This window comes from Lampris incognitus, chromosome 17 (assembly GCF_029633865.1).
Source record: "Lampris incognitus isolate fLamInc1 chromosome 17, fLamInc1.hap2, whole genome shotgun sequence".
NCBI lineage: Eukaryota > Metazoa > Chordata > Actinopteri > Lampriformes > Lampridae > Lampris > Lampris incognitus.
Window position 1 is genome coordinate 35,008,610 of NC_079227.1, and position 26,602 is coordinate 35,035,211.

The 26,602-nt window shown below is 45.7% G+C and overlaps 1 protein-coding gene across 1 annotated transcript; it reads right to left on the reverse strand.

Moving 5' to 3' along the window:
• Positions 1–10,225: 10,225 nt before the first annotated feature.
• On the reverse strand, positions 10,226–25,568 carry LOC130127547 (zinc finger protein 281-like). Its single transcript, XM_056297217.1, has 7 exons — positions 25,280–25,568; positions 21,434–21,954; positions 21,030–21,143; positions 20,628–20,751; positions 16,785–16,868; positions 16,375–16,493; positions 10,226–13,148 (listed from the first exon to the last, which is right to left on the reverse strand). Exons 2-7 carry the CDS (start codon positions 21,884–21,886, stop codon positions 11,505–11,507), a joined length of 2,538 nt encoding a protein of 845 aa, XP_056153192.1. The 5' UTR covers positions 21,887–21,954; positions 25,280–25,568; the 3' UTR covers positions 10,226–11,504.
• Between the last annotated feature and the right edge of the window lie 1,034 nt (positions 25,569–26,602).

A 26,602-nucleotide genomic window follows, 5' to 3' on the forward strand; every position in this document is an offset into this window, starting at 1 on the left:
TCTGTTCAATTAATCTGTTCAGTTAATCCGTTCAACTAATCTGTTCAACCAATCTGGCGGGAGGCGGGAAGCGAAACCGGGTCGCCCGCACCAGTCCACTAAAGGGTCCGACCCGTTAGCCAACCGGCTAGCAAGTCTACTCATCCATGCAGTGGCGCCCCCAAGGGGTGGCCACGGCCACCCTGATACTATCCCTGGCCCCCACGCTGGCCCCCCCAGCACGAGTCGCATATGCAGAATATGCTTCTTGATTATGCATAATATGCTTCTATCTGATATCTTACATTAGGTGCTATTCATTTAAATCAATAATGTATATGTTTCTTAACTCTCATATTGACAGTTTTCAACTAGCCTATACAGTATACTACAACAGCAGCATAGAATTCCCGAAATTCAGTCATGGCTTTTGGTTTTGGTGTGCCACCCCAAGATTTTCAGTGGCCCCATTTGGCCACCCCGATGAAAAATTTCTGGTGGCGCCACTGCATCCATGATCCTTACAAGTACTTTTCATGTATGCCGCCCCTCTTGCTCGCTTCTTTGGCAATCAAGGCACAAAATAAAAACGTTAAATCAACCATGACACATGTGGGGGGTGTGGGGGGGTCATAGTTCATGAAGAATCAAATACACAAAAGATGGTGATGCAGGCGTGGAGGATCCCATCCATCACATGTTCCTGTTGTTTGCCGATGTCGACATAACGTTTTCAACCAGGAGAGTGCCGGCCTCTCCCACGGTGGAGAGGACGTCTCCCTCAGGAATGCCATTTTATCTCCCGTGATGTCACGTCCTCGGGGCTTTATGCTCTGACACACGTCAACAGAGCACAGGCTGATAGAGGAAAGTTAACTGCCTCCGTGTGCTATTGCCACACCGAAGTCCAAAGTCTCCGATAGTCACGCATCCATCTTCCAAACACACCCAATGTTCTCGTCCTGGCGGGCAAAGGAGGTATTTTCATGACTCTCGCCTTTGGGGTGGGAACCTGGTGTTTGCCAGGAAGTACTGGGTGTGCCTGGAGTGATGTCTGTAGACCGGGACACAAATTATAACCTTTTCTTGTTCGCTTGTATGTTTGTTCGTTTGTTTTGGGAGCATGGTTTGCTCTGAGCCACATCATATTGTCAAAATCTAGAGAAGAAAAACTCAGCTAGTCAGTAACCCTGGTACAACAAGCAGATGGACGTGACAACCAGAGTACAAACCACCACGAAGGTCACCCTACTGAGCCTGGACTTGCCCGTGCTGTCCTCTGTAGGCTGCTTCTTGAAACAGCCGGTCTTTTACCCCCCCCCCCTCACATGAAGCTCTACAGTGAAGTAAACTGGTATTTTCTTGCCGAGATTTGCAGTTTTGCAAATCGGTACGCCCCATCAAAGATTTGCCATACGTTAAGGATTTTAACAGTTTTGGGGGCCTCCACATTAAATAAGAAAGCTACGTTTAGAAGCGCATGGAAGGTCTCCAGATACCATCAAACATATTTTGTTTGCGTCTGACAATATACGTTATCTTTTCCACTAACGTGTTTGAAGCCATTTCTTTAGTCCACATTCTGATTCCTGGCCCATCAGCACTTTTCCAACTAAGAGCAAAACTTGTAATACACACGTGTCTATGAATTTAAACGCTTCGCTTCCTAAGTGATGGTTGATAGGTTATATATACCCAGAATAAAAAGTTTAGGATCCAATGCTAATGTCTTTGATAACATTTAATCAATCATTTCCGTTGCCTACCACGTTACCTCCGGCACGTTACCTCCGACACGTTACCTCCGGCACGTTACCTCCGGCTTGGTCGGGCGTCCCTACAGACACAACTGGCCGCGTCTGCGGGTGGGAAGCCGGATGTGGGTATGTGTTCTGGTCGCTGCACTAGCGCCTCCTCCGGTTGGTCGGGGCGCCTGTTCGGGTGGGGGGGGGCGGATAGCGTGATCCTCCCATACGCTACATCCCCCGGGTGAAACTCGTCACTGTCAGGTGAAAAGAAGAGGCTGGCGACTCCACATGTATGGGAGGAGGCATGTGGTAGTCTGCAGCCCTCCCCGGATCAGCAGGGGGGGGGGGGTTGGAGCAGCGGCCGGGACGGCTCGGAAGAGTGGGGTAATTGGCCGGATACAAGGGGGGGATCCGAAAAAAAAGATCAATCCTGTTAATAACATCTAGCCAAAAGGATTTCCTTCCCATATACAGTGGTTTGGTGTCCCTCTTGCGTCATTACACTTGGTGCAGGTGTCAGGAATGTTATCATTAAACGTGTGCAGCTTAACAGGAGTTGTGTATGTGCACATCAGCCATTTACACTGTATAAGATTCAAGCTGCTGTTAAGTGTCGGCCTCTGAGCCTTCCTACGTGTCCTACCCCAGTCTTCTAAATGTATTTCATCATCCACGTCTTCCTTCCATGGCCCCAGGTTTGATTCTGGGGATTCATCAGACCCAGATTCAAACAAGCCATGCAAAGATGAAATTAAACCTTTATCATAGCAGTGTCCTGTAATTGCCGCCTCTAATGAGGAAATGACAGGTATATATCTAATGAACGGTTTGAGATGAGGATATAAAGTTCCCAATTTGAAGATATTTGAAAAAGTGATTCTTTGAATTTTCATATATTGTTGATATTTCTGCGAAGAACAAAGGTACTTTATCGTCACTGTACATATTTTGTACTTTCCTTAACCTTGTTTCAGCCCATAACCGAAATCCTGAGTCACATTTCCCTGGTTTAAAGTTAACATTACCCCAAATAGGACTGAAGCGTGACCAGGTAGGGGTGTATATTCGAATATTTACAAGTGTCAAACCAAATCTTAATCATATTCAGTACAATACGGTTGTCTGAGTGTTTTCTCGGGTATTTACAACCCGCTGAATACAAATACAAATACAAGAGCAACGGTAAGCTTGGCCAAACAGAACAGGATCCAAAGTCCATCCAGCCAGGAGGGATTTCAGGTGAACAATAAAACATGATGGACCGCAGTTTTCTGTTGGCTTCATCAGAACCCGACCTCTGGCGCGCACTGGGGCGGTTTGCAGCTGAGTGTGAAATGGCCGGGATGAGAGGTCAGCACTTCCAAGTCTGAGGCCATGGGAAAATGGTGGGTTGCTCCCTCCGGGTTGGGGATGAGTTGTTGCCTCAAGTGAAGGAGCAAGTATTTCGCGGTCTTGTTCACGAGTGAGGGTAGGATGGAGCGGGAGATTAACAGGCGGATTGGTGCAGCATCAGCAGTAATGTGGACGTTGTACCGGACCGTTGTGGTGAAGAGGGAGCTGAGCCGGAAAGCAAAGCTCTCAATTTACCAGTCAGTCTTCCTTCCAACCCTCACCTATGGTCATGAGCTTTGAGCTTTGAGATCGTGGATACAAGCGGCTGAAATGAGTTTCCACCGTAGGATGTCTGGGCTCAGCCTTAGAGATAGGGTGAGGAGCTCAGACATCCGGAGGGAACTCGGAGTAGAGCCGCTGCTCCTTCGCGTTGAAAGGAGCCAGTTGAGGTGGTTCGGGCATCTGATTAGGATGCCTCCTGGGTGCCTTCCTTTGGAGGTTTTCCGGGCACGTCCAACTGGGAGGAGACCCCGGAGCAGACCCAGAACTCGCTGGAGGGACTACATGTCCAATCTGGCCTGGGAACGCATTGGGATCCCCCAGGAGGAGCTGGAGGGCGTTGCTGGGCAGAGGGACGTCTGGAGTGCCCTACTTAGCTTGCTGCCACCGCGACCCGACGCCGGAAAGCGGCTGATGATGAGAGGAGAGATAAAATGGACGCAGTTGAGCTGCCCAGTAATACCATTGGATGTTTGGACATTTAAGGCCTCCTCGGTCATATCAGAATCAGAAACACTGTCGTTTTATTTCATTCATTTGTGCACATGAAATGAAATGAAACATATTTTCTCCCAGCCCACAGCAGTGCAACACAAATACAAAAACTACAAGAACTACAAGAGCACATATATCCAAACTAACACATTTATCTAAGCTAAAAAAAAATCACTGTCCAGCAGAGCAAACTCCAGCCAGGATGACTGTCGGAACTGCAGGTCTGCATGGGCTAGCAGTTTGCTTAGCTTGCCCCGCTTCCGCGTCCTGTCAGACCGCCCTCGGTGTTTCCTCTTGGGGCGCAGCTCCAGGCAGGGGCCTTGGTCCTTGGGCCCACCGGACGCAGCAGACCAGGCTTCGCAAGCCGATCCAACGCCAACTCTGCCAGCCAGACACCCTCGACACACCTCATTGCACTCCACAGACGACACCAAAAACACCTTCGGTGTTATCAGAGCTGCCGGTCTGCATGGGCTAGCCTGCCCCGCTTTCGTGTCCTCTCAAACCGCCCTCGGTGTTTCCTCTTTGGGCGCAGCTCCGGATAGGGCCGTGGTCCCTGGGCCCACAGGACACAGCAGACCAAGCTCTCCCAGCCGATCCAGCGCCAGCTCTCCCAGCCATCAAGCGAAGACACAAACTTAGATGCAGACATGGACAAAGACACTGCATGGACGGTACTGGGTGAGGCCGCCGCAAACGCGAATTCGCGCCGCCATCTTCCTACACCGGAAGCGGAAGGTTATGTGTTCTCAATTCTGGTCTGTTCTAGCCAGTGTCAAAATAAAAGAGCACTCCCGGGGTCGTGCGGTGTATGGGGCACGAGAGTTGCCATTAAAACCAGATCCATGCCTCTCGATTCATTCTCAGCGCCGGCTCAGCACAGCATGTTAAAAAGCGACAGCGTAAGAACCCTGTGCTGATTCTGTTGTCTAACCTTACTGCCTTCTCTCAGTCCCCATCTGTTTTCCTTTTACAGCCAAACCCTCTACTAAATACAATCCGGGAGCTAAGAAAAAACACTTGTGCAACCTACCTGTTTGAGCTTGAGGCCATGTTATATTGAATTAAGTTGAATAGTCTTAGGATCATTAGGTTACCTGTAGACGTGTTTCCTTGTTTACATGCGCAAACAAGCGTGCGCAGATTGTGAGGCAAAAGGGGCCACAAGTCTTGTGTTTGTAAACATTACTACTTACCGGGGCTAAGCCCCAGTAAGCCCCTGCATTAATACGGGCGTGTTTGTGTAAACTTACACATGCGGCCTAGAAGGACAGGTGGGCTTACCTTTGATTTGATGAAGCAGAACGTGTTTTCCTTCCATAACGGATGGTAGAAGCAGTCTTGGACATGACCACCAAAAAAGTGATCGTATGCTTCTAAAGAGTTGTTATAAACCTTCATTGGTTCTTTGGTAAATATACTTGGTGTGTCTATGAGGTGTCCAGTCACGTCCCTCCAGCTGATGTTTGGCAAATTCGTGACGTCACTTGTCCACTGAGCTCCAGCAGCAGAAACGGATCGGGAAGTTTTTCTCCAGTGTTTAGTGTAGGTTTCGACTCGTAATGCGTTCCGTCTTCCTTGCTTAGACCTTCAACATATTCCGAGATTTCCATTTTCTCCGATTTCTAACTTTTCTCCGTTTGAGTTCGAGTTTTGTACGCTTTCATCTGCGAGTTTCATAAGCACGCGCGCTGTTTCTCCACTGTGTTTTGCCACACGTTCTGCGCGCGCATCTCGTTTACAACGCGGCTTTCACGTCACGCGATAAGGGGTCAAAGGTAGTAGAGGAAGCACGTTGAGAACGCTGATCAATTGCCTCCCAAGAGAACCGATAATGGTGAACAAAATTGTTTAAGACATTATAAACATGACAAATTGTTTACAGAACAGGTTCACTGCAGTGCCAGCTTTGGAAAAAACATGTTCTTTGGAAATTATAAAATAAACATCTAAGTAAAAGTGGTGATTGACAACGTCCAGCTAGAAAGAGTATATGAGAATTACCACAAAATCTGCTGGAAGCCTCACGTAACATATGTGTGAGGAAAAGCTGGCAAGCAGCATTGCAGTCATGAGAAAAGCAAGTCACATTCTGGATCATAAGTCATTGTACACTTTGTATTGTTCATTTATTTTACCATGTACCTGATCTACTGGGTGGAGGTACGGGGTAGCACCTACAACACCAACCTACAACCATTATGAATACTACAAGAAAGAGCCATAAGGATAATTAACAATGCGGGATATCCTGAACACACCAACAAGCTCTTTTTAAAGTCAAGTGTCTCGAAGTTCAGGGGTTTAGTAGAGTTTAACACAACACAAATACTGTTCCAAGCAAGAAACAACCTACTACCCAGTAAGATACAGCTAATACTCCCAGACACAGAAGGGGGATATAATTTGAGGGGGGAATTAAACTTCAAGAAATTGTGTGTGGGGACAACTTTGAAGAGCATGGGGCATTTCAATCTGTGGGGTCAAATTGTGGAGCAGTGTGAGGATGGAACTCAAACAACGTACAAACACTGCGCACTTCAAGAAGAAGCACAAAGGTCTGATGATCAAGACATAGAGGGACGATGGAGAGTTGTGTCAACTGCCCAACTTTTATTTATCTCTAAACAGTTCTTATTACATTATTATTATTATTAAAAAAACTTAATTTAGAGTAATTTAACACTATGAACACTTGTAGTTTTGTGTTTTGTTATGTAAGAACAGACCATATTCATTAAGTGTTAGTAAGGGAGAATAACTCTTCTTGTGGTACTACCACTTTATAAAGGCCATACTAAGCAAAGCATATTGAGATGGTACTACTAATAAGCAATACTTCTGAGGTTATAGAGGGAAAACTCATAGTTAATGGCTTACTGGTTGTATAATAAGGCCATGCAGAATAAGGCATTAATGAGTACGTAATAATGACCAATTAAGAGCCAATATGTTGCTAATTTGCATGCTAACAAGCACCTAATTACTGGTAAATATGTTCCCCATACTAAAGTGTTACCTATTATGGTTATTATTTCTAAGGCACGGAGTGGATATCTGGGTTGTACGTAGCCCTGACGTGTGTTTATTCTTGCTACATGACATTAGGATGTGTTTCCTCCTATTGTTCACAGCAGGTGAGTTTGTACTGTGCAGCACAACTTGCATTGAATGTGACCGACACAGTACGCTGGGAATTGAGTTTGTAACGTAAAGTACCTGAATTGATTTAAGAGTAGGTGAGAAGGGGCAGGGGGAAAAAATAAGTGTATCCTTCCTCCTCCTCCTCCTTGTCCAACATGCAACACATAGTCTGAGCCACTTCCAGTAGTGGCTCTAGAGATTTTTTCCTGGGGTGGCAAAGGGGTGGCAAGACTGTGTCCCAGAGGTGGCAGCTGCCCCCCCCTTTGCCACCCTGTAGATCCGCGCCTGTGAGGGGGGAGGGGGATTCTCAATCGGCGACTTCTGTTTGAGATGAGTTTGGTGCGGGTCTCATTGACCTTCACCATGCATGTACATAAAATATACTTTAAAAACATATGATCTGATTTATAAATGGGGTGGCAACGGGTGGCAAGACTGTGTCCCAGAGGTGGCAGCTGCCACCCCTGTTGCCACCCTGTAGATCCGCCCCTGCTCACTTCAGATTGTTGGCGCTGGCTTATCTTGCGTGTTGTATCCTGCTTGTTTGCGTGGTCGAAATAAAGCATCGTTCATCTCCTTCTCTCAGGTCCGTCTCCTCTGTCCTCGCTGACTGACTGGGATCGCTTGGGCGATGTAGTCTCCCTCTCTTACTCATTTTCAAACCCGCTCGTATCTTCCGTTTTTATTTCCAATTTCGCTCTCCGGTTCCGACGCCATTTCCGCCACACGCCTTTACTAACAGTACAGCCGTGTTTAATGGAATCTGTGTAGGACTACTGGCTGCCCTCTAGTGGTCCGATGCTGAATAACTCATATTTGGAACATAGACGCATTTCAAATGACAACACAAATCCGGATGTTATGAGGCCCTAAAAAGAGAATACAAACTGGCTGTCTGTCCACTGTCAGAGACAGTCAGCAGAGACACGTCCTCACCAAGTACAGGCTCACCGACCACAGTCTAGCCGCTGAAAAGGAAAGACACACAACACATCTTGGCTACCGAAACAGCAAATATGTGGTCCCTGTACGGCAGGTGAGGTGGAAGCGGAGATGCACTTCCTGCTAAATTGTGAGAAATTCCAGAACACAAGAGAAAAACACCAGGAGACATGTGAAAACCAGGCTCCAAACGTTCTCCTCCTGGATGAGAAAGAAAAATGGCCATTTATTTTAGGAGAGGGTCAAAGGTCACACCCTGCGGCACAATATGCGTCAGGATGCCGTAGACTTAGGGTCTGTAAGTGACCAAAACACTGTCAGTTACTGTTCAAGTGCTGTTCTGTGTTTCTGCCAGTTCTGCCTATTCCTTTTCCCATTTTCCTTGTTTGTTTGGCACTCTGTTGACCTGTTTTGTTGTCACCCGCTTTGGCAACATTGTAATTAATGCAGTCATGCCAATAACGCATCATTGAACTGAATTGAATAACACAGCCGTGTTTATTGGAATCTATGTCGTACTATTGTCTGCCCTCTAGTGGACAGATACTGCATAACTTTTTCTTTTTTTTTACTTGAAATTCAGTGTTTGTAAATCTCATAGCCTGCAATTCCCCATTATGCTGTCCCCTTTGCCATCAGTGCAATAAGTAGCAAGTGAGAGGGAAAGACATGTTAAATGAAGAGAGAACGAGTCCTTATTCTTTCCTAAGAAACAAGACAACCCTAGCTGCTTTTTTTTTTTAACAAAAAAACTTTATTGGCTTCTCTAATCCGTTTATAAACTCAATAACAGGTACAGCCCTGAAATCTTACCACAAGGGATCTAGAACAAATAAGACATAGGGATGGGGGAGGCTTCTGCTACAAAATTTGGTGTTGAAGTGACGATCAGAAAAAAGCCATACAAAAATGTCACATCATGCATACTGGAGGAAACAAAAAAAAAAAAAATTAACACTTTTTTTAGTGTTTTTGTACATTTTGTAAACAATATCCTTCTAGAGATCATATCAAAACACGTTATGGCCAGTAACAAAAATAAAGGATAGAACATGAGACAAATGAACTTTCTATGAGGCATCTAGAATGCAACACTGCTTGGCGTGAAAGCTTTTACGGACAAAAAAAAAAAAATCAAAAAAAAAAAAAATCAAAACTTACATTTGCATCATGACAAGTCAACTGCTCTCTAACTTGTAAACACAGGCGGTGTTAAATGATTATACATTATATTGAACCTATACTACAAATATGTCCACTACATACATGAAACGCGCATCCCTGCTTTCTTACGCTTCAGTGATGAGGTATATTTAGGTCAATCCTAGTTTTTTGTTTTTTTGTTTTTTTTTAATTTCTCCATCTTTCATCCACCTTTCCTCCTTTCAAAAGCATAGTGTGTTTTTTAGTGTGAAGCAGCCAGTCTTTGCTCCATGCGATCCGAGAAGCTTCAAAGTCTCTTGGCTGTGGAGTTCACAGACACGGTCGGGGCTGTTTGGGGTGGTGGTGGTGGTGGTGGTGGTGGAGGAGGGGGGGGTGCACACACACACACACACACAGGAAATGAATAAATTAAATATCAACCCTGGCTGCCGGGACAGAATGACTTGAGCCACGGAAGACAAAGAAGGCCATTGTTTATTCTTGAGAGTGCAGGGCTGCAAATTTTGTGTATGTGTTGTGTGTGTGTGTGTGGGTGTGTGGGTGTGTGTGTGGGTGAGACTGGGGAGGGGGGGGGCATCCCTGGACTTCTCAGGCGTCACTGAAGTCAGATTCTTTTCACTTCTGAAATCTGTGTGGTGTATAAGAACATGAGCATTAGGACAGACCGCTGCTGTGGAAGTGTGGGGCCAGGAAATGACTCGCCAAAAGCATCCGCTATCGAACCGCGGCTAGAATAAATACGTGGTGGGGGGAGGGAGGGGGGAGGGGGGGTCCTGCATCCAGCAATCATCGTTTTCGACAGTAGGAATAAAAGCATAAGGGATCCAGCATCATAGCCCCTTCTTTTGAAACAACTTAAATACAAAGAGGTACTCAAGAAAATTGTATTAAAAAAAAAAAAATATGGCATATCTTTTTACATCACCACCTCCACCCCACCCCCACCCCACCCCGGCCCCACCCCGCGCACACACACACACACACACACACACACACACCCACCCTTGAAAAACCATTAAAATACATCTAAATGCCCGTGGTCATGCCTAGTAAACCCCCTATTTAAACCCCATGAAACAATAGTCCACCCCTCCCCAGCCACCCCACCCCACCCCGCCCCCCATGTTCACAGTTTTCACCTCTTAAAAGAACAATAATCAGCATCATGATAACGACATAAGCAATTTGAACGAGTTGTTGTTGTTGTTTTTTTTTTTTCTTCCAATGTTGGTTCGTTTAAAAAAGTGCTTGTTTGATTCCGTCGATCGGGGAAAAAACAGAAAAAGGGCCAGAGAGAGCGGAGCGGTTAAAAACAAATCGTCAGGAAAACAAAATAAAAAACAAAGACGTGTTGGCAACAGCTTGACGAAGAGGTCACGGAGAGGACTGGCGTCCGCCGCGTCCCGGGACCGCAGGGCCGGGACGGACAGCGGGGCCCACAGACGAGTTTGGGGGTCGAACGTTTCGCCGACGACGCCGCCGCCCTGGCACGGGCCGCCGGCGGGCACGGCCGCAAGGGGATCGATTCTGCGTGCTGACCGACGGCACGCCGCACACACAACGCCCCCTTCGGCTCGGAGAGGAACGCACTGTGCGCATGCGGCGTGTGCTTAAAACAAAATGTGTAAAAAAAAATAATAACAACCCATAATAGCTAGTGTACAGACACGTGGCCCTTTATAAAACGTCAGTGGATGTCTTCACATTGACTCAACAGTACCGCAACCCTGACGAAACCTAAACACGGCAGAAACCTAACAAGATGAACATGTAACCGTTCTTTTTTTTTTGTTTGTTTTGTTTTGTTGTTTTTTTTTTGTTGTTGCAAGGAGTTAGAAAAATGAAAGCTTTGTAGTCTCCAAGTACACCTGTAAAAAGTGTGCTAATTGCATCTTATAATACAAAATCTTATTACACAATTTTTGCCTATTTCCTGAGTAAATACGTTTCTTGTAACAGACAATATATACTTTTTTTTTTTTTTGCCATTTGAATTCTGGGCCTTTCCCTGCCACAAACATTATTATTGAACGTATCGACATAATTCAATATTACTTTACAATGGTATGGTGATTGGTAGAACAAAGGTTCGAGAGAAAAAAAGGTAAAACAAGTAAGTCCATAGCTACTATCTAAATGGTTTAAATTACATTTATATCTACGGCTTATGTTCATATCATACTCACTACTCTAGTTGAGACTAAATACATAATAAAAAAAAAAAGAATATTAAAAAAAAATTGCATTTGAGGCCTTGGAAGACCATCCCTGGTAGAGTTTTCATGTCAATATTTAATGGCAGTGTTTTAATTTTTAAATTCAACCTCGCTACAAGAAGAAAAAAAAAAAAACCAAGATGGGTTTAGGGACAGCACACACAGTAAAAGGACAGCCCCCAACTGGGTTCACATTGTTTGAACCTTATCTGAAACTTTGGCTTGTCGGGGTTTTTGATCCTGTACTTACTGGCTCACTGACGTCAGCTAACAAACTGGTATACCCTGAGAATTCTGACACTGGAGTCCGTATTCGGTGGTCGACCTCCGCCCCAGGATCATTGCCATAGTTCAGAGGGGTACGGCGTCCGGACTTGAACTGGGAGCCAAAGGCCTGGGCAAAGTTCTCAATCTGGTAGGTGGCCTCCTTGGGGGCATCCAGGGGCGATAAGTCTGGATAGCTAGAACCATTGGTTGGTGCAGTGCCCCCGCCAGCCTTGGCCTGCTGCACCTTGGGGCCCTCACCCGAGGATGTCAGGTCCTGGGGGGGTAAATTAAAGGTACCGGGGGAGTGTTGCTTCTCTAGCTGCTCGGTCAGCTCCTGTGATGGAGTGAGCTGCTGGTGGCTGGTGGATTCCAGGCTGAGGTGGTAGCCAGGCTGAGAGGGAGAGCCCACCAACATGCCATAGTGGGACTTTGAAGAGGAGGAGGTTGAGGAGGTGGATGACGGGGCAGCAATCGGGAGAGGGGAGGATACAGCAGGAGGGTAGCCACACTCTAGCGGTGATGCGGTGTAGACATGCTTCTCAGAGAAGAGAGGCCCTGTCGGGCTTGAACTGCTGGACAACAGTGGGAAGGGCCCAGTGGGGCCTAGGCTGGCAAAGGGCCCACTGTGGCTGGTGCGTTCCAAGGCCTGCAACAGGAACTTGGAGTATTCACTCATCACCACCGTCTTATCACCACTATTGGGCGAGTCATCCTCCAGGTCTGGGGTAACAGGAGCAGCTGGCTGCAGGTCCACGTGGTGTGGGTGGTCTGACAGGTCAAAAGTCACATCGTGGTGGTGTGCACCTTCTGGCTTGTGGGTATAATGGTCCAACAGGCTTTGAAGCACCTCATCTGGGATACCTGCCTTGTCATGCTTGAGCTCCAAAGGTGAGGAGTCCAGCATGGCCAGTGTGGGCTCAGGCCCCATGGAACCCTGGATAACGCTACTACCATGGGGTGCCATGTGCAGCGAGCTTGCCCCATAGTCGTTGTTGGCTGCGTGGAGGTAGCGCCGCTTTTTCAAAAACTGCATTGCATCATCATAATTGCTGCTGGTAGCAGGACCCTGCTTGGGGCCCTGGAGCAAACCAATGTTGTCCAGGCCCGCAGCTCCCACATGATCGATAGAGCTAGGCTTCTGGGATATCAGCTTCTGCCCGTGGAGGGAGGTGGAGGACTGACTGACGTCTTCCAGTGATAGCAGGCTCTTGTCCAGACCCTTGCGACCAGCCTTTTTGAAGACCAATTTAGGGGTACGTCCCTGCACAGTTGGGCCAGCTCCTGAGGGGTGCTCCATGCTAAAGTCCTGCAGGCCTAGATTGTGGGCAACCTCTTCTGAGGAGGAGGGGGCCAACGTAGTTGCTGCTGAGGCGTTCTTTTTTCTCTTGCGCTCGCCGCCCTCACCATTTTTGGACTTGACACGCTTTCTTCCCGAGGTGGTAGCGTTTCCCTGAGTGAGCGAGTAGCTGCCCTGGCCTAGCTCCGCCTCGCTGAGCTGCAGCATGCTGGGGTCCAGGCCTTTCTTTATGGCTTCTCCACATGTCCTTTTGTGCTTCAGTAACCGGTCTGTTCTTGAGAAAAACTGGTAGGAAAATGGGGAAATAGGAAAACACAGGTGAGAAATTGTTTTGTTTTTTTTTATATTAAATGGACAAAATAATCTCTGAAATTTCCTGTCACAACAAGGACTTGTAGCAGTTGCGCTTCTTTGACAAAGTTTGATTATATTAATTTGGAAATTATCTTAATCATTCTAACTTGGAATCTCAAACCAGCTCGAGACCCTGGTATCTTTTTTCCACAATGAAATAATAAAATAAAAAACACAATATCAACCTAAAACAACCATGAGTGGTCAAAATGACTGCACGCAGTTTGTGCGTCATCGTCACTATTTATGACTTGTGTTGGTCGCGTCATTTCCTTCGTGGAGTTCATTGGTCTGTCCTAGAAACACACTAGCGTTCTCCAGTGCAGAGAAATAGTCTAAACTTAATTTGTGATTATGTCCAACATGTCTGGTTACAGACACCGTTAGACGCACCATGACTACCACCAAAGCATTGCAGTATTTACAGGCGTTGGACAGCGGCCATTTTAAATTGTTTGAAAAATAGTATTAAAGTTGTTAAAATGTGAAGTTTGGTGTCAGTTAGTTTCATAACAGACATGCTACCATGTGTAATGCATTAACATCTCAATTGGATATTTACCTTGACAGAATATAGGGTTTAAAAACCGTGGCGGTCACTTTGACCACCCATGGTCGTTCTAGTAGTTTTTCAGTTCCGGTCGTTGTTTGGGACCGTTTCAATATTCTAGTTCTTTTTTTACATTTCACGTTTTTTAGGCCTTGTTACATTTGTTAGATTAGCAATGTGTGTTCGACCATGTCTCCCTGAAGTTTAAATTGTTTAAAAATAGTATTATAGTTAAAATGTTAATTGTGGTGTCAGTCATTTCCTAACAGACATACTAACATATGTAATGCATTAATATCTCAGTTGGGTATTTATCCTGACAGAATATAGAGTTTAAAAAACGGGCGGTCAAAACGACCGCCCATGGTCGTTTTAGGTAAGAGTGAAATCCCGGTCGTTCCAGTAAGGTAATATTTATTCACTTTTCCAATGTAATATTTATTCACTTTTCCAATAACTAGACCTGTTGGGCAGAAGCAGGGGTCTTCCGGATGTGCATTGGACTGGATACAATGCTGCAATATGACTTCAGCCTCACCAATAAGTTATCATTAGTTACAATAAGGATAATGTAATCCTTTACATTCTTGATCTATCAACACCGGTCAAAGAGGGTTGATACAATGTTTATTGACAGATACGTTCCATCATCATCTAAGTGACCTCTTCAGTCTCAGCTGACTGCAGGTATCCCACCCTTATAAACAATACAGTGGCATAACCACCCAAACCAACCAACAGTTTCATATGCACATTTGGGCGTGACCATATTTGTATCTGCATATGAAACTGGTGGGGATGCACTAGTATCACTTTTTCACTCCTGATACTGCTCCAGAGTAGGAATCTTAAGTATCGACAAATACCGCGTAGCAATCTGATTCACTAGTTTTACTTAACAGTGTTGACTTCGACCACTAGTTTGGGGTCAGCGAGCAAAATAATTAAGAGAATTGTTTTCCCCCCCACTATTAAAAGAACAAATAAAATAATAACAACAACAATAATAATAAAGAATACTTGTTTCCATGTTCCAAAATGCAGTAAATCAAGCCATTTGGCTTTTATTTTACAACATATTTTATTCTATAACATATTAGTCATGGCTTTTGATATTGGATTTCAGGCTTCAATAAAATCTAAGATACTGATACTTGATTATTAACTTGGTGTCTGCCTGATTACTAGCACTGGTACATCCCTAGTATTTTCTGAAAAACGGCAAACGGCATTTACAGATCTCAGACATGTGGTGCATCCTGTGTCGAAGTGTCACCTGACTGTTGAGCCAGGTGACACGTCAACACAGGATGCACCACACTGCTGAAAAACAGTACGTCAACACTAGAATGACCAGGACAGTCATTGACTGTTTTGGATTTTTTATATCTTAATTGAAAAAAAAAAAAAAGATACAGACCCGCTACTCCTTGAATGCTCCTAAAATTGCATATATCTGCATTAAAATTAGTTTTAAATCAATCGCACAAAAAAAAAAAGAAAAGAAAAAAAGGTTACGATAAGATCTACCTAGAACGACCATGGGCGGTCATTTTGACCGCTTGTTTTTAAACTCTATATTCTGTCAAGATAAATACCCAGTTGAGATATTAATGCATTGCGTATGTTAGCATGTCTGTTATGAAACTAACTGACACCAAAATTAACATTTTAACAACTTTAATACTATTTTTAAACAATTTAAAATTCAGAGAGACATGGTCAAACTTGAATAGTAAAACTGAAAAAGTAAAAATATTACCTGAAAAACAAAACGGAAAACACATATTGCTAATCTAACAAACGTAACGAGGCCTATAAAACGCGAAATGTAAAAAAAGAACTGAAAATAAACATTGAAACAGTCCCAAACAACGACTAGAATTTAAAAACTAATAAAAAGTCCAAGGCGGTAATTTTGACCGTTTTGGATTTTCAAAGTTCTGAATGTAACTTTGTGAAAAAAAAAAAAAAAAAAAAAAGATACAGACCTGCTGCTCCCTGACCATTCCTAAAACTGCATATATTTGCATTAAAATTAGTTTTAGATCAATCGCACAAAAAAAAGTTATGAAAACGGCCACGCGTAATTTGCGCGTCATCATGCGCGTGATGTCAGGTGTGTTGTTTGCATCATTTCCTTCACAACATTCAGTTCTTGTTTTATTTCACGTTTGCTAGAGTAGCAATATGTGTTTTCTGTTTTGTTTTTCAGGTCATATTTCCAACACGTCTGGTTACAGCTGCCATTTCAGACGCAAATGTGACTACCACCGAGGCGTTGCAGTATTTGACCGCCCATAGTTGTTTCAGGCAGGAGTGAAACCCCGGTCGTTCTCGTGTTAAGGGGTCTTATGGGAACAAACACACCCTGTAATAATCTCAAGTGAATTCACTTTGCACAGGTTTGGAAGACAAATCGCTCAACCAAGCCGGCAAAAGGAGCATTACCCAACAACTGTCTACTAAACCCTCGCCGACTCTGCAGCATTTTGGACTGGATTTTGACTAGGGGCGAGAGAAGCTAACTGGACAACATGTACACCAGCAGGGGAAAAGCAGCGGTCAGCTCACTGACACACAACGCAGCTGCGTGATGTTGCCTACCTGTTGACAGGTGTCGCATCGATATGGCTTCTCACCGCTGTGCGTCCTCTTGTGCCGCTCCATGTGGTACTTCTGTATGAACCGCATGTTACACTGGTCACAGCTGAACGGCTTCTCACCTGCACCGAAAGCAATTAGCGATGACGAAAGTAAAGCATAACCACTACTCGTAGTCTTGGTAAAATTATGTTAATGGATGGTGAAAAGTATTATTACAAAAGCAGCAAATATCTTATTAAAAGTGAAAAAAGAAATCTGTTAAATGGTTGGTACATGATTCTAGACTCAAAAATAATCTTTGCAGCAAAAGGCCTACCAACAGGAAACGACGTCATCGCTCCAGTTGTCTTTATAGGCGGTGTATATTTTCAGAAACAGTAATCTGCAAGTAAAGCAGCACCAACACTTACCGCTGTGGATCTTCTCGTGCCTCTGCAGCAGATACTTCTGTATGAAGCTCATGTTGCACTGACTGCACCGGAAAGGCCTCTCACCTGTGCGATCAAGAATACAACCACCAGCTCACCACGTTAATTAATGTTTCCTGAACCTCCAGCCCCGCATCACATGACTGTGTCTGAAGGTGGTCGTGATGAGAGTCAACGACACAAACCTAATAATGCAAGAATATCTTCATTTAAATACCTTTCCAATGAGACCCATACTCTTTACTGATCTACTCAGGCAGCGTTTTCACTAGAAATGTTCTATTAGTTGTCGACCGGGGGGGGGGGGGGGTTATGTTGTTTCAATTTTTGCCTTGCTCACTTCCTTTTCTGTTTTGTGGTCATATTGAGGCCAACATTAAACTTTCCAAAGTTTTTTTTCCCCCGCCCTTTTTCTCCTCAATTGTACTCGGTCAATTAACCCTCTCTTCCGAGCCATCCCGGCCGCTACTCCACCCCCTCTGCCGATCCCAGGAGGGCTGCAGACTACCACATGCCTCCTCCGATACACATGGAGTCGCCAGCCGCTTCTTTTCACCTGACAGTGAGGAGTTTCATCAGGGGGACATAGCGCGTGGGAGGATCACGCTATTCCCCCAGTTCCCCCACCCCTCCCGAACAAGTGCCCCGACCGACCAGAGGAGGTGCTAGTGCAGCGACCAGGACACATACCCACATCTGCCTTCCCACCCACAGACACGGCCAATTGTGTCCGTAGGGATGCCCAGCCAAGCCGGAGGTAACACGGGGATTCAGACCGGCAATCCCCGTGTTGGTAGGCAACGGAATAGACCACTACGCTACCCGGACACCCGTAAAGTGATCTTTATGGAAAATGAATGCTCAATTTTAAACATGACATGTTATAGTCACCGGTCAGGTAAACACAAAATCATGATAATAATCATTGTATTTATATAGCACTTTTCTAGAAACACAAAGCGCTTGACATTGAAGGGGGTAACCCACCTCAACCACCGCCAATGTGTAGCACCACCTGGGTGATGCACGGCAGCCATTTTGTGGGAGAATGCTCATCACACATCAGCTTGAGGTGGAGAGGGAGGAATCAATGAGCCAATTACATGGGGGGATGATTAGGTGGCCAGATGGAGAGAGCCAGGTTGGGAATGTTGCCAGGACACCGGGGACCCCCTAGTCTTTGCGATAAGTGCCATGGGATCTTTAGTCAGGACCTCGGTTTAACGTCTCAGCTGAAGGACGGCATCTCCTACAGCACAGTGTCCCATCACTGCACTGGGATTTTTGATATTTGTTGTTTTTTTGTTTTTGTATTTTTTAAATTAGGACCAGAGGGAAGACTGCTCCCTACTGGCCCTCCAACACCAAGTCAGTTTTCCCGGGAGGTCTCCCATCCAAGTACTAGCCAAGCCCACACCTGCTTAGCTTGTCATTTGGCAGAGCCAGGGTACATGTTGCTATGGCTGCCGGCATCAGGTGTTAGTGCAGCGACCAGGAAACATACCCACATCCAGCTTCCCACCCGCAGACACAGCCAATTGTGTCTGTAGGGACGCCCGATCAAGCCGGAGGTAACATGGGGATTTGAACCGCCGATCCGATACACTACCCGGACGCCCCCTTTCACAGATGACTTTTAAAGTGTGCTTCATACTGTATTACAAAGGCAAACATTCACTGGAATAAAGCTCAGCTTGCCAAGGAAATTACACTACAGCAGGGGAACGAGATGTGGCATCAACAAGGTCACATTCCAAGATGAGTGAAGACTTCCCAGCAAATTCCAGGATGAGTGAATACTTCCCAGCAAAGAGAATGACTAATTCCACCACCAAAAATGACTAATTCCAGTGGGTCAGCACTGACGTGTTTCTAGGGTTACGTAATGTCTGGTTTTATGTCGAGCCACAGTAGCAGTGAATAAAAGAAAAGTGAAGTAAAGCTTCAAATTATTTTGAAGGGGAAAAATAATCAGTGAAAGAACATCAGGTTTGATATCACTGTTCATTTAACCCTTGAACTACAACGGCCTTACAATCACTTTCAAATTCATGACACAAGTGGGAATGAGTCCCCATACATGTGGGCACATCACTAGTGGGAACTGGCAAAATGCTGTCATAACTGACCCACAGTATGAAGAGTTATTCAGGCACATCACGATCAGAAGATACATCTCTCGTATGGCAACACTGAGTAGGCTTCACTTGGAGGGCATCTTAAACGAATACAAGTATGTGAAAGCAAAGCGGCACCGTTACCCATTAATCCCTTCCAACAGGAGGCCCGGTGGCAGGTCAACACCTTGTGTCCAACATGGAGTGCACAAAGGGTCACACAACACTTTTAAGAGGACGCCATTAGGGGTGGGACGATAAAGGATCGAATTCCGGATCGTTCGACACGGTCTTCACGGTTTGAGACGCTCCCCATTTCACGAGATTGTGTGCTATTAGAGCGACTGGGATTTCACGCCTACCTAAAACGACCATGGGCGGTCAAAATGGCCGCCGGTATTTAAACTCTATACTTTGTCAAGATAAATACCCAATTGAGATATTAATGCATTACATATGTTAGTATGTCTGTTAGGAAACGACCGACACCAAAATCAACATTTTAACAACTATAACACTGTAGCGAATTCAGTGGGCAGCCGGGAATCCGTTACAGCCAGGACGCGAACCTGGGCTGCTCGCACCACGGGCGACTGCGCTAACCAGTCGACTAAAGGGTCCGACCCGTTGGCCAACTGGCTAGCGAGTCTACTCATTCATGGTCGTTACAATACTATTTTTCAAATAATTTCAAATGGCTGCTGTCCAACGCCTGTAAATACTGCAACACCTCGGTGGTAGTCACGCTGCGTCTGTAACGGTGTCTGTAACCAGACATGTCGGAAATAATACCCGAAAAACAAAACGGAAAACACATATTGCTAACCTAACAAACGTAACAAGGCCTATAAAACATGAAATGTAAAAAAAGAACTGAACGTTGTGAAGGAAATGACGCCAACAACACACGTCATAAATAGTGACATGATGTGCAAAGTACGTGCGGTCATTTTGACCGCTCATGGTCGTTTTAGGTAGATCTTATTTTTTTTCCTTTTTTTTTGGTGTAACTGATTTAAAACTAATTTTAATGCAAATATATGCAATTTTAGGTGCATTCAGGGAGCGGCAGGTCTGTATCTTTGTTTTTTTCTACAAAGTTATTAAAAGTTTGAAAATCCAAAACGACCGCCTTGGTCATTCCAGTAGTTTTTAAAAGTTTAAAGTAAAGCAATTGTGAAACACAACAAGAAAAGATGGCACAACATTTTGTTAGAAATGTTGCACTTGCATTACGTTTGAGTACGTGCCTTGATAATGCCAAAATGTTGGGCGTAATACTTAAAATAAATGAAAAACGGAAAACTGCAATTAAGTTTTGTCTCTTGCTTACCAAGGCGTCCACTGTATCGTACTGAACTGAAACCATGAGCCCTGAATCGTGAGACGTATCGAACCATGAGAGTTGTGAATCGTCCCACCCCTAGACACCATGTAAGCTTGTAATGGTAATGAGTTTGAAATGACTAAGAAATTACCTTAAGAGTGAAAACAGAATACTGAATAATCAGCTTTAATCCATCATTGCCCTTCCTATGGCACACTGCCTGATCAAAACACTAAGATACAGCTGGAACAGCCGTTGAGGGCAACAGAAAACCAGTTGAGCAAATTTAAAATTGACCCGATGACATCTCTGCTCCACCTCAGCCCTGGTAAAATGGTGAAACGCCAAGGTAAAAGCTGTGTGGCACCGAGAGTCTCTCACCTGTGTGGATGAGCACGTGTCTGCGCAAGTGGTAGGAGCTGCGGAAGGCAGCGCTGCAGTGCTCGCAGATATGTGGTTTGGAGTTGGGAGACAAGCATGCCCCGTCTGCATCCAACATCATGGCCTAAGTGAAAGAAACAACATGTTCAAGAGGTCAAAATTTGTCCAAAAAACTGCAATGGGCAAACGTGTTTTTTCTACTCCCAGATCAAAAAACAGAAACAAGCCAATTGTCACACTAATGGGAAAAATACTTGAACATCATATCGTGTAATACAGTGTCGTGGAAAATGCATGAAAAGGTATCGGAGATAAAAAACAAGAGAAGCTGGATAGGTTAGGGTGGATAAGTAGGGGACATTTTGCATGAGAGTAGTCAAGACAGACAGATCAGGGTTCCACCTTTGCTGCATCGCCACGTTTTCGTCGGGCTTTGCCCCCCTGGCCGTCACCATTGCTCTTCCGACCTCTTCTTCCTGAGGACTCTTTCGGCTCTTTACCTGGTCTTCCAGACATCTTGGAACAAAGCACAGAAGCAGCCCGACATTGGGTTAAACCAGGCCAAGTGGTGGGTTAGAAGCCACAATGGCAACTCAGAAAGGTGAATAACAGGCTCATGGGAACGGGCCAATTCTCCACAACGCACAAAAAAAAAAACAATTTGAGACAAAAGTAAGTAATCATTGAAATATCAAAGCATGAGATCGCTTAATCTAGAATGCATAGAGTCAAAATGGTGAAGGCACTTTTAATCCGCAAGAAAATGATAAATACAGCTTCATTGATAACACCTCCTTCCCCCTTACCGGTTCTCCAAGGGGCCGCATGTTGCTTAAGCTGACATCGTGCAGGAGCATGTTCTGATGATTGTGGTGGTGGTTGCTGAATGAAATCTCCAGCATGTCAGTGCCACTCTTCCCCGCTCCCCCTCCCACGCAGTTCACCCCTACTCCCCCACTTGCCCCACCGTAGAGGGGCATGCGGTAGTCCAATTCACTCAGCCGCTCCTGCTTGATGCCCATGCCATGAAGGAAGCCCCCAGTGTTGTTGGTAGATGCTTGCTGTTCTGGGGGCGAGTCACGTTCCTTCTTCAGGATCATCTCCTGAGGTAGCTCACCCATGACTGACTGGGAGGCGAGCCGAGTGAAGCTGGTGACGGGCGGCAAGTGGCTAAACATCAGCATGCCAGGCGCAAAGTTGGGGTCCATGCCACCGTTGCGCAGGAACTCGTTGCCCATTTTGTCTTGGATAATACTCATTGTGGTGGTCTTGCTTCTTGCAGGGGGGAGGAGGGTGAGTTATCTACAAAGGAGTGCAGGAGGATATCCTGGACAACAGAGCACAGGCAGATGCCATGTTAAGCACACAAAAAAACAAGGGAACAACTTCAAAATTCTAGCACTTTATGGAGGACTAAATACCAGAACAAGCAGACTATCCAGGAATGGAAGTTGTACGTATTTCAGTTGTGCCACTTGGGGAAATATGGCTATTTAGATGGTGCTAGCTAGATGGCCTTTATAGTCAGTGATTGCTGTGTCCTTTACATTTCCTCTCAGTCACCCATTAATGACTTCATAGGATTCATTGGGCTTTACTGAACTGGAACACAAGGTGCACAGCTGGCTGTTACTGAACACCTTAATTTAATCATATTTATGTAGCAATTTGACACAGCGGCCGGGGAAGGAGAGAAATCCCACATTAAACAGGCCCTGGTTAAGTATGGTTATCCTAACGGGGCGTTTGTCAAAGCCAGGAAGGCACCAAAGCAGTGCATCAGCTGATCGAAGAGAGGAGATGGACAAAAGCTGCCAAAGTGTAAACTAGTGGTGATTCCGTATGTGGCAGGAGTGTCGGAAAAGTTAAGAGGCATATTTTCCAAACCCTGCATCTCAGTTGCTTTCAAACCCCAAAACACGCCACACCAGAAATTGGTCCACCCCAAGGATCGGGCCCCCCGGCACAGAGTAATATAGTGTACGCTGTTGTGTGCCGGTAGGATTGCGGTGACTTGTACATTGGGGTGGATGAGGATGTGCACATCCTTGATAGGGAGGAGCGCTGGTTTGAACGGTGAGTCAAAGAGGCCATCTATATAGTTTGTGAAGCGGGAATGACCATTCCTGAACTGAGGGGTGGCCAAAAGTACATCTATCACCATCTTACAATGCCGTGATTGCAAAAATTCCCAAATTCTCTGTGAATAGTACACATGGCCATTGAAATTCGAGTTAATGGTCAAGCCCATTTGCTTCTGAAACTGATCATTGTTACGCACGCTGTATTGTTTTACAAGGGTGGGGATACCTGCAGTCAGTTTACACTGAAGAGGTCACTTAGATGAGCGACGAACCGTTTCTGTCAATAAACGTTGTGTCCAGATGAACAGATTCAACGTTCTTTGATTTTCTTACCTGAATTATGGAGCACGCATAAACACACTGATATTTCTTTAACAAGAAAAATGAGTGCAGGACAGTTCAGAAAAAAAACCATTAAAACATATTCCAAATATGTATCAGATATGTACATTTGGTGGTTGTTGCGTCACCCAACCCCAATGGAGCGAAATAATCTGACAATAGGTGGACACAGGGGACAGCGTCCCTGACACTAGGCTGTAGTTCCACAAGACTATGCCAACAACCAACCAACTGCATCTATGTCTCAGTATTGGGTATCTGACTAGCAAAGCAACTAGCCTGAAGTCGAGATCTGAGACCGAGTCAGGGGTTCAGGACTCAAACCCAACAACACTGGGCAGGCATGTGTGCCATGGCTAATTAACTTCACTCAACGGCCATGATAATAAAACGGCTGGCTGTTGCACGCGCTGCTTTTACCGATGCAAAACAAACGCACGGGTCTGTTCGAACAAAGGCCCGAGAATACAGCATCCCAGTGCGCTGTGCTTTGACACGGCCGATGGTTGACCAGGCTAAAACAAAACATTCAAATCTGAAAGCCGTGTGCACCTTAAACACGCAAAGGGTCGGCTGGGAGTGTGCACAACACCGCAAGCCTTTGTTCGTTATTTAGGAAAGCAGGACTTCAAAAATCAATCCAAATCACGTTTCGCCTACGTGCGACATTTTGTATCCCACGCAACTTGGATTGTAGCCAAACAAAGAGCCGATGCGCCGGGGTGCTAAAAAACCCCGATATCCCCATCGTCCACCACCCCCCTTCCCCGTTAGCTTACCATAACCCCCGTGGGTTGAAGGTTGATTTTGAACACAAACGCCGGTTATTGTGGGGGGGGGGGGTCGATCGCCGCACAGGAACGGCTAGCTAAAAGCGACGGGCGCGGAGCTGGTAAATTAGCCGGTTCAATACACTTGCTCTAAAACAAACGGTATTTTTTTTGGGGGGGGGGTCCTAAGGAGAAAAAAAACAACAAAACGAGGGATTTTCGGGTCGATTTTTGGGGGGGGGGGGGGGGCACGTCGACGTATCAAATCCCGGGGACGCGCGTCGAGGCTGCGGACGGGCTAGCGACCCGAGGCGAGCGTTTATTGTTTGGTCTAGACTCGATCCGGCTCCGGCGACACCGAATCCTACGGGGAGCGGACGAGCTTTTGTGATGCATAGTAGCTTAGCTTAGCTAGCTAGCTAGCTAGCTAAGCTAAGCTAAGCTAAGCTAGCTCGACTTAGCGAGCCACAATGAGAGACGGTCGACGCATCGTTGGGGGGACCTCGGATCGAAACAGTCGACTTAAAGAGTCACTTTACTTGTGCTGCCGGACGCAAAACGGCCGCTCGTATCACACACAAACACTGGTTAAAATCATTACGTGGACAGATTTAAACCCCCCCCCTCCCCACACACACACGTTGCGATAACATCATTCGCCATGAGCCGCGGACCAGGGTTTTAAACGTTATCTGCTTATTAACATACGGCTGCTAAAGGGGCGAGCTAATGCTAACGGGATACGTAGCGTTCCAACGGTCGCTTTGACGCCGGAAAGCAGATTCGATAAAAACCAAAAAAAATAAAAAAAAACTAGCAAAACCGATGAGAGACGAGGCGGCGAAGCGGGGCCGAACTCGCTAGCCGGTCGTGATTTGCCGGATTTAGAGGCGAGCGGGACGTGCCGGCGCTTTGATGAGGCCGGTGAAATCTAGCCCGTCCGTGTGAAGGCGGAGACGGAGACCGCTGGCGCTCCGCGACGTCGCGATAGCTTTGCGTCAGGTATAATTATAGTCGGGGAGCGCATACCGCTACCTGTTTTTTTATTTATTTTCTTTTATTATTTAGTCGTTTGTTTTAGCTTAGCTTAGCTATCCCGTTTCCCGACGTTTGGAGGTATACGTGGGCTTTGGATTACACAGGGGAGGGGGGGGGAACCCCGAATAAAGTTGGGATTCTGGGAGCCGGCTATGTTTATAACAGCCATGAGCTAGCTAGCTAGCTAGCTCCGTCGGAGCCCCGCATTACGGCCCGCACCGCAGAAAACAATGATGCTGCCTCTGCGAGCGAGCGAGGGAGCGAGCGCATCGCTCCTTCTTCTTCTTCTTCTTCTTCTTCTTCTTCTTCTTTTTTGTGGCGTTGCGCCGAGCGCCTCCGTTCGCGTGAAATCTCGACGTAATTCCCCAAAACGATAAAAACGAGCCGCGGGTAAAGGTCGCTTCGACGAGCCACTCACCCACACATGACCGCAGCTGGTGTAAATGGTTGCGTGTTTTCTCTCCCGTGTTCGCCGCTTCGGGGTTTTTTTTTTTTTTCTCTCGTTTTATTGCCAAAACATTGTTCTGCGGCCGCCGCCGCTCTCTTCCATCTTGTCGTGGCGCGGGGAATTGTGGGTGTCGCGGACGGGTCGTGAGAGGAGACAGACAGACAGGCAGCCGAGCGGCCGCGCGTCCAGCAAACGGTGCAGGGCGAGCGGCGGGCAGCCAGCGGGGCAACAACACACAAGGAAAAAAAAGAAAAAGGTGCAGACGAGTTGCCACATGCTCACCCCAGGAGGGGTCACTGTGCAAAAAAAACAAAACAAAAAAAAAAATTAAAATGTGGGCCCCTACGCCATTGCTGCTTCTGTCAGCATTTTTTTTTAATGACAAAGAAAAAACATACAGGGCAGTACAATATGAATACAATAAACGTGCATAAACTTAACATTGAACACAGGGGTGCAATCAATTATTCCAATGTTAACTTGCATTTCTCAAAAATATTAACAGTACGAATTGTTTTTTTTTACATAAATGAGTGGTCTTGTTTTGCATGTCTATCAAGAATACACTTAGTTTGTTTGCCCCCCCCCCCCATTCTATGCACCAAGACCCCGCCAAGAATAATTAATACATTACAACAAACATCGTGTTGGGGTCTTTATGATATAGAAGCAGCCATTTTGCAATTGAAAGAGGTTTTTCCAAGAATGAAATTTGATAAATCCGTCCAAATTTTGCTTAACACGTGGGCAGCTCCAGAAAAGGTGGCTTAGGGACTCAAAGTCGTGCTCACGGAATACACATTTACCACCAGCGTCTGTTTTAAATCTACGTGCAATAACACGTGTCACTGGGTAAACTCTATGGATAATTTGGAATGTCGATTCTTTGACCTTATTAGTTACACAGTCGTTATGACATTTTCCCAATTGACGTGTTCCACAGTGGACTTCCAAAACATAACCACAGGAGAAATTCTGCCCCCCCCCCCCCGATATGAAGTGGTATAACGTGCAGTGTTCAATATACAGTAAACAATGCACAGTATCCAAGCAAAGCATCCCTGTATATCTCCACCTTTCCAGTTTCTCAAATCAGAGAAACAGAGAAAAGTAAATAAAGTTAGAAACAAATACCCTCTATATTTAAATAGAACCCCAAACTCGGTGTGTTCCTATAAACATACAGGATTTCCAGATCTGGGTGAAAAGATGGATGTAAAGGAGCAATAGATTTCAACCATCCCCCCCCCCCCCCATATTTTTCAAAACCTTTACTGCTGCAGTTTTAAGGAG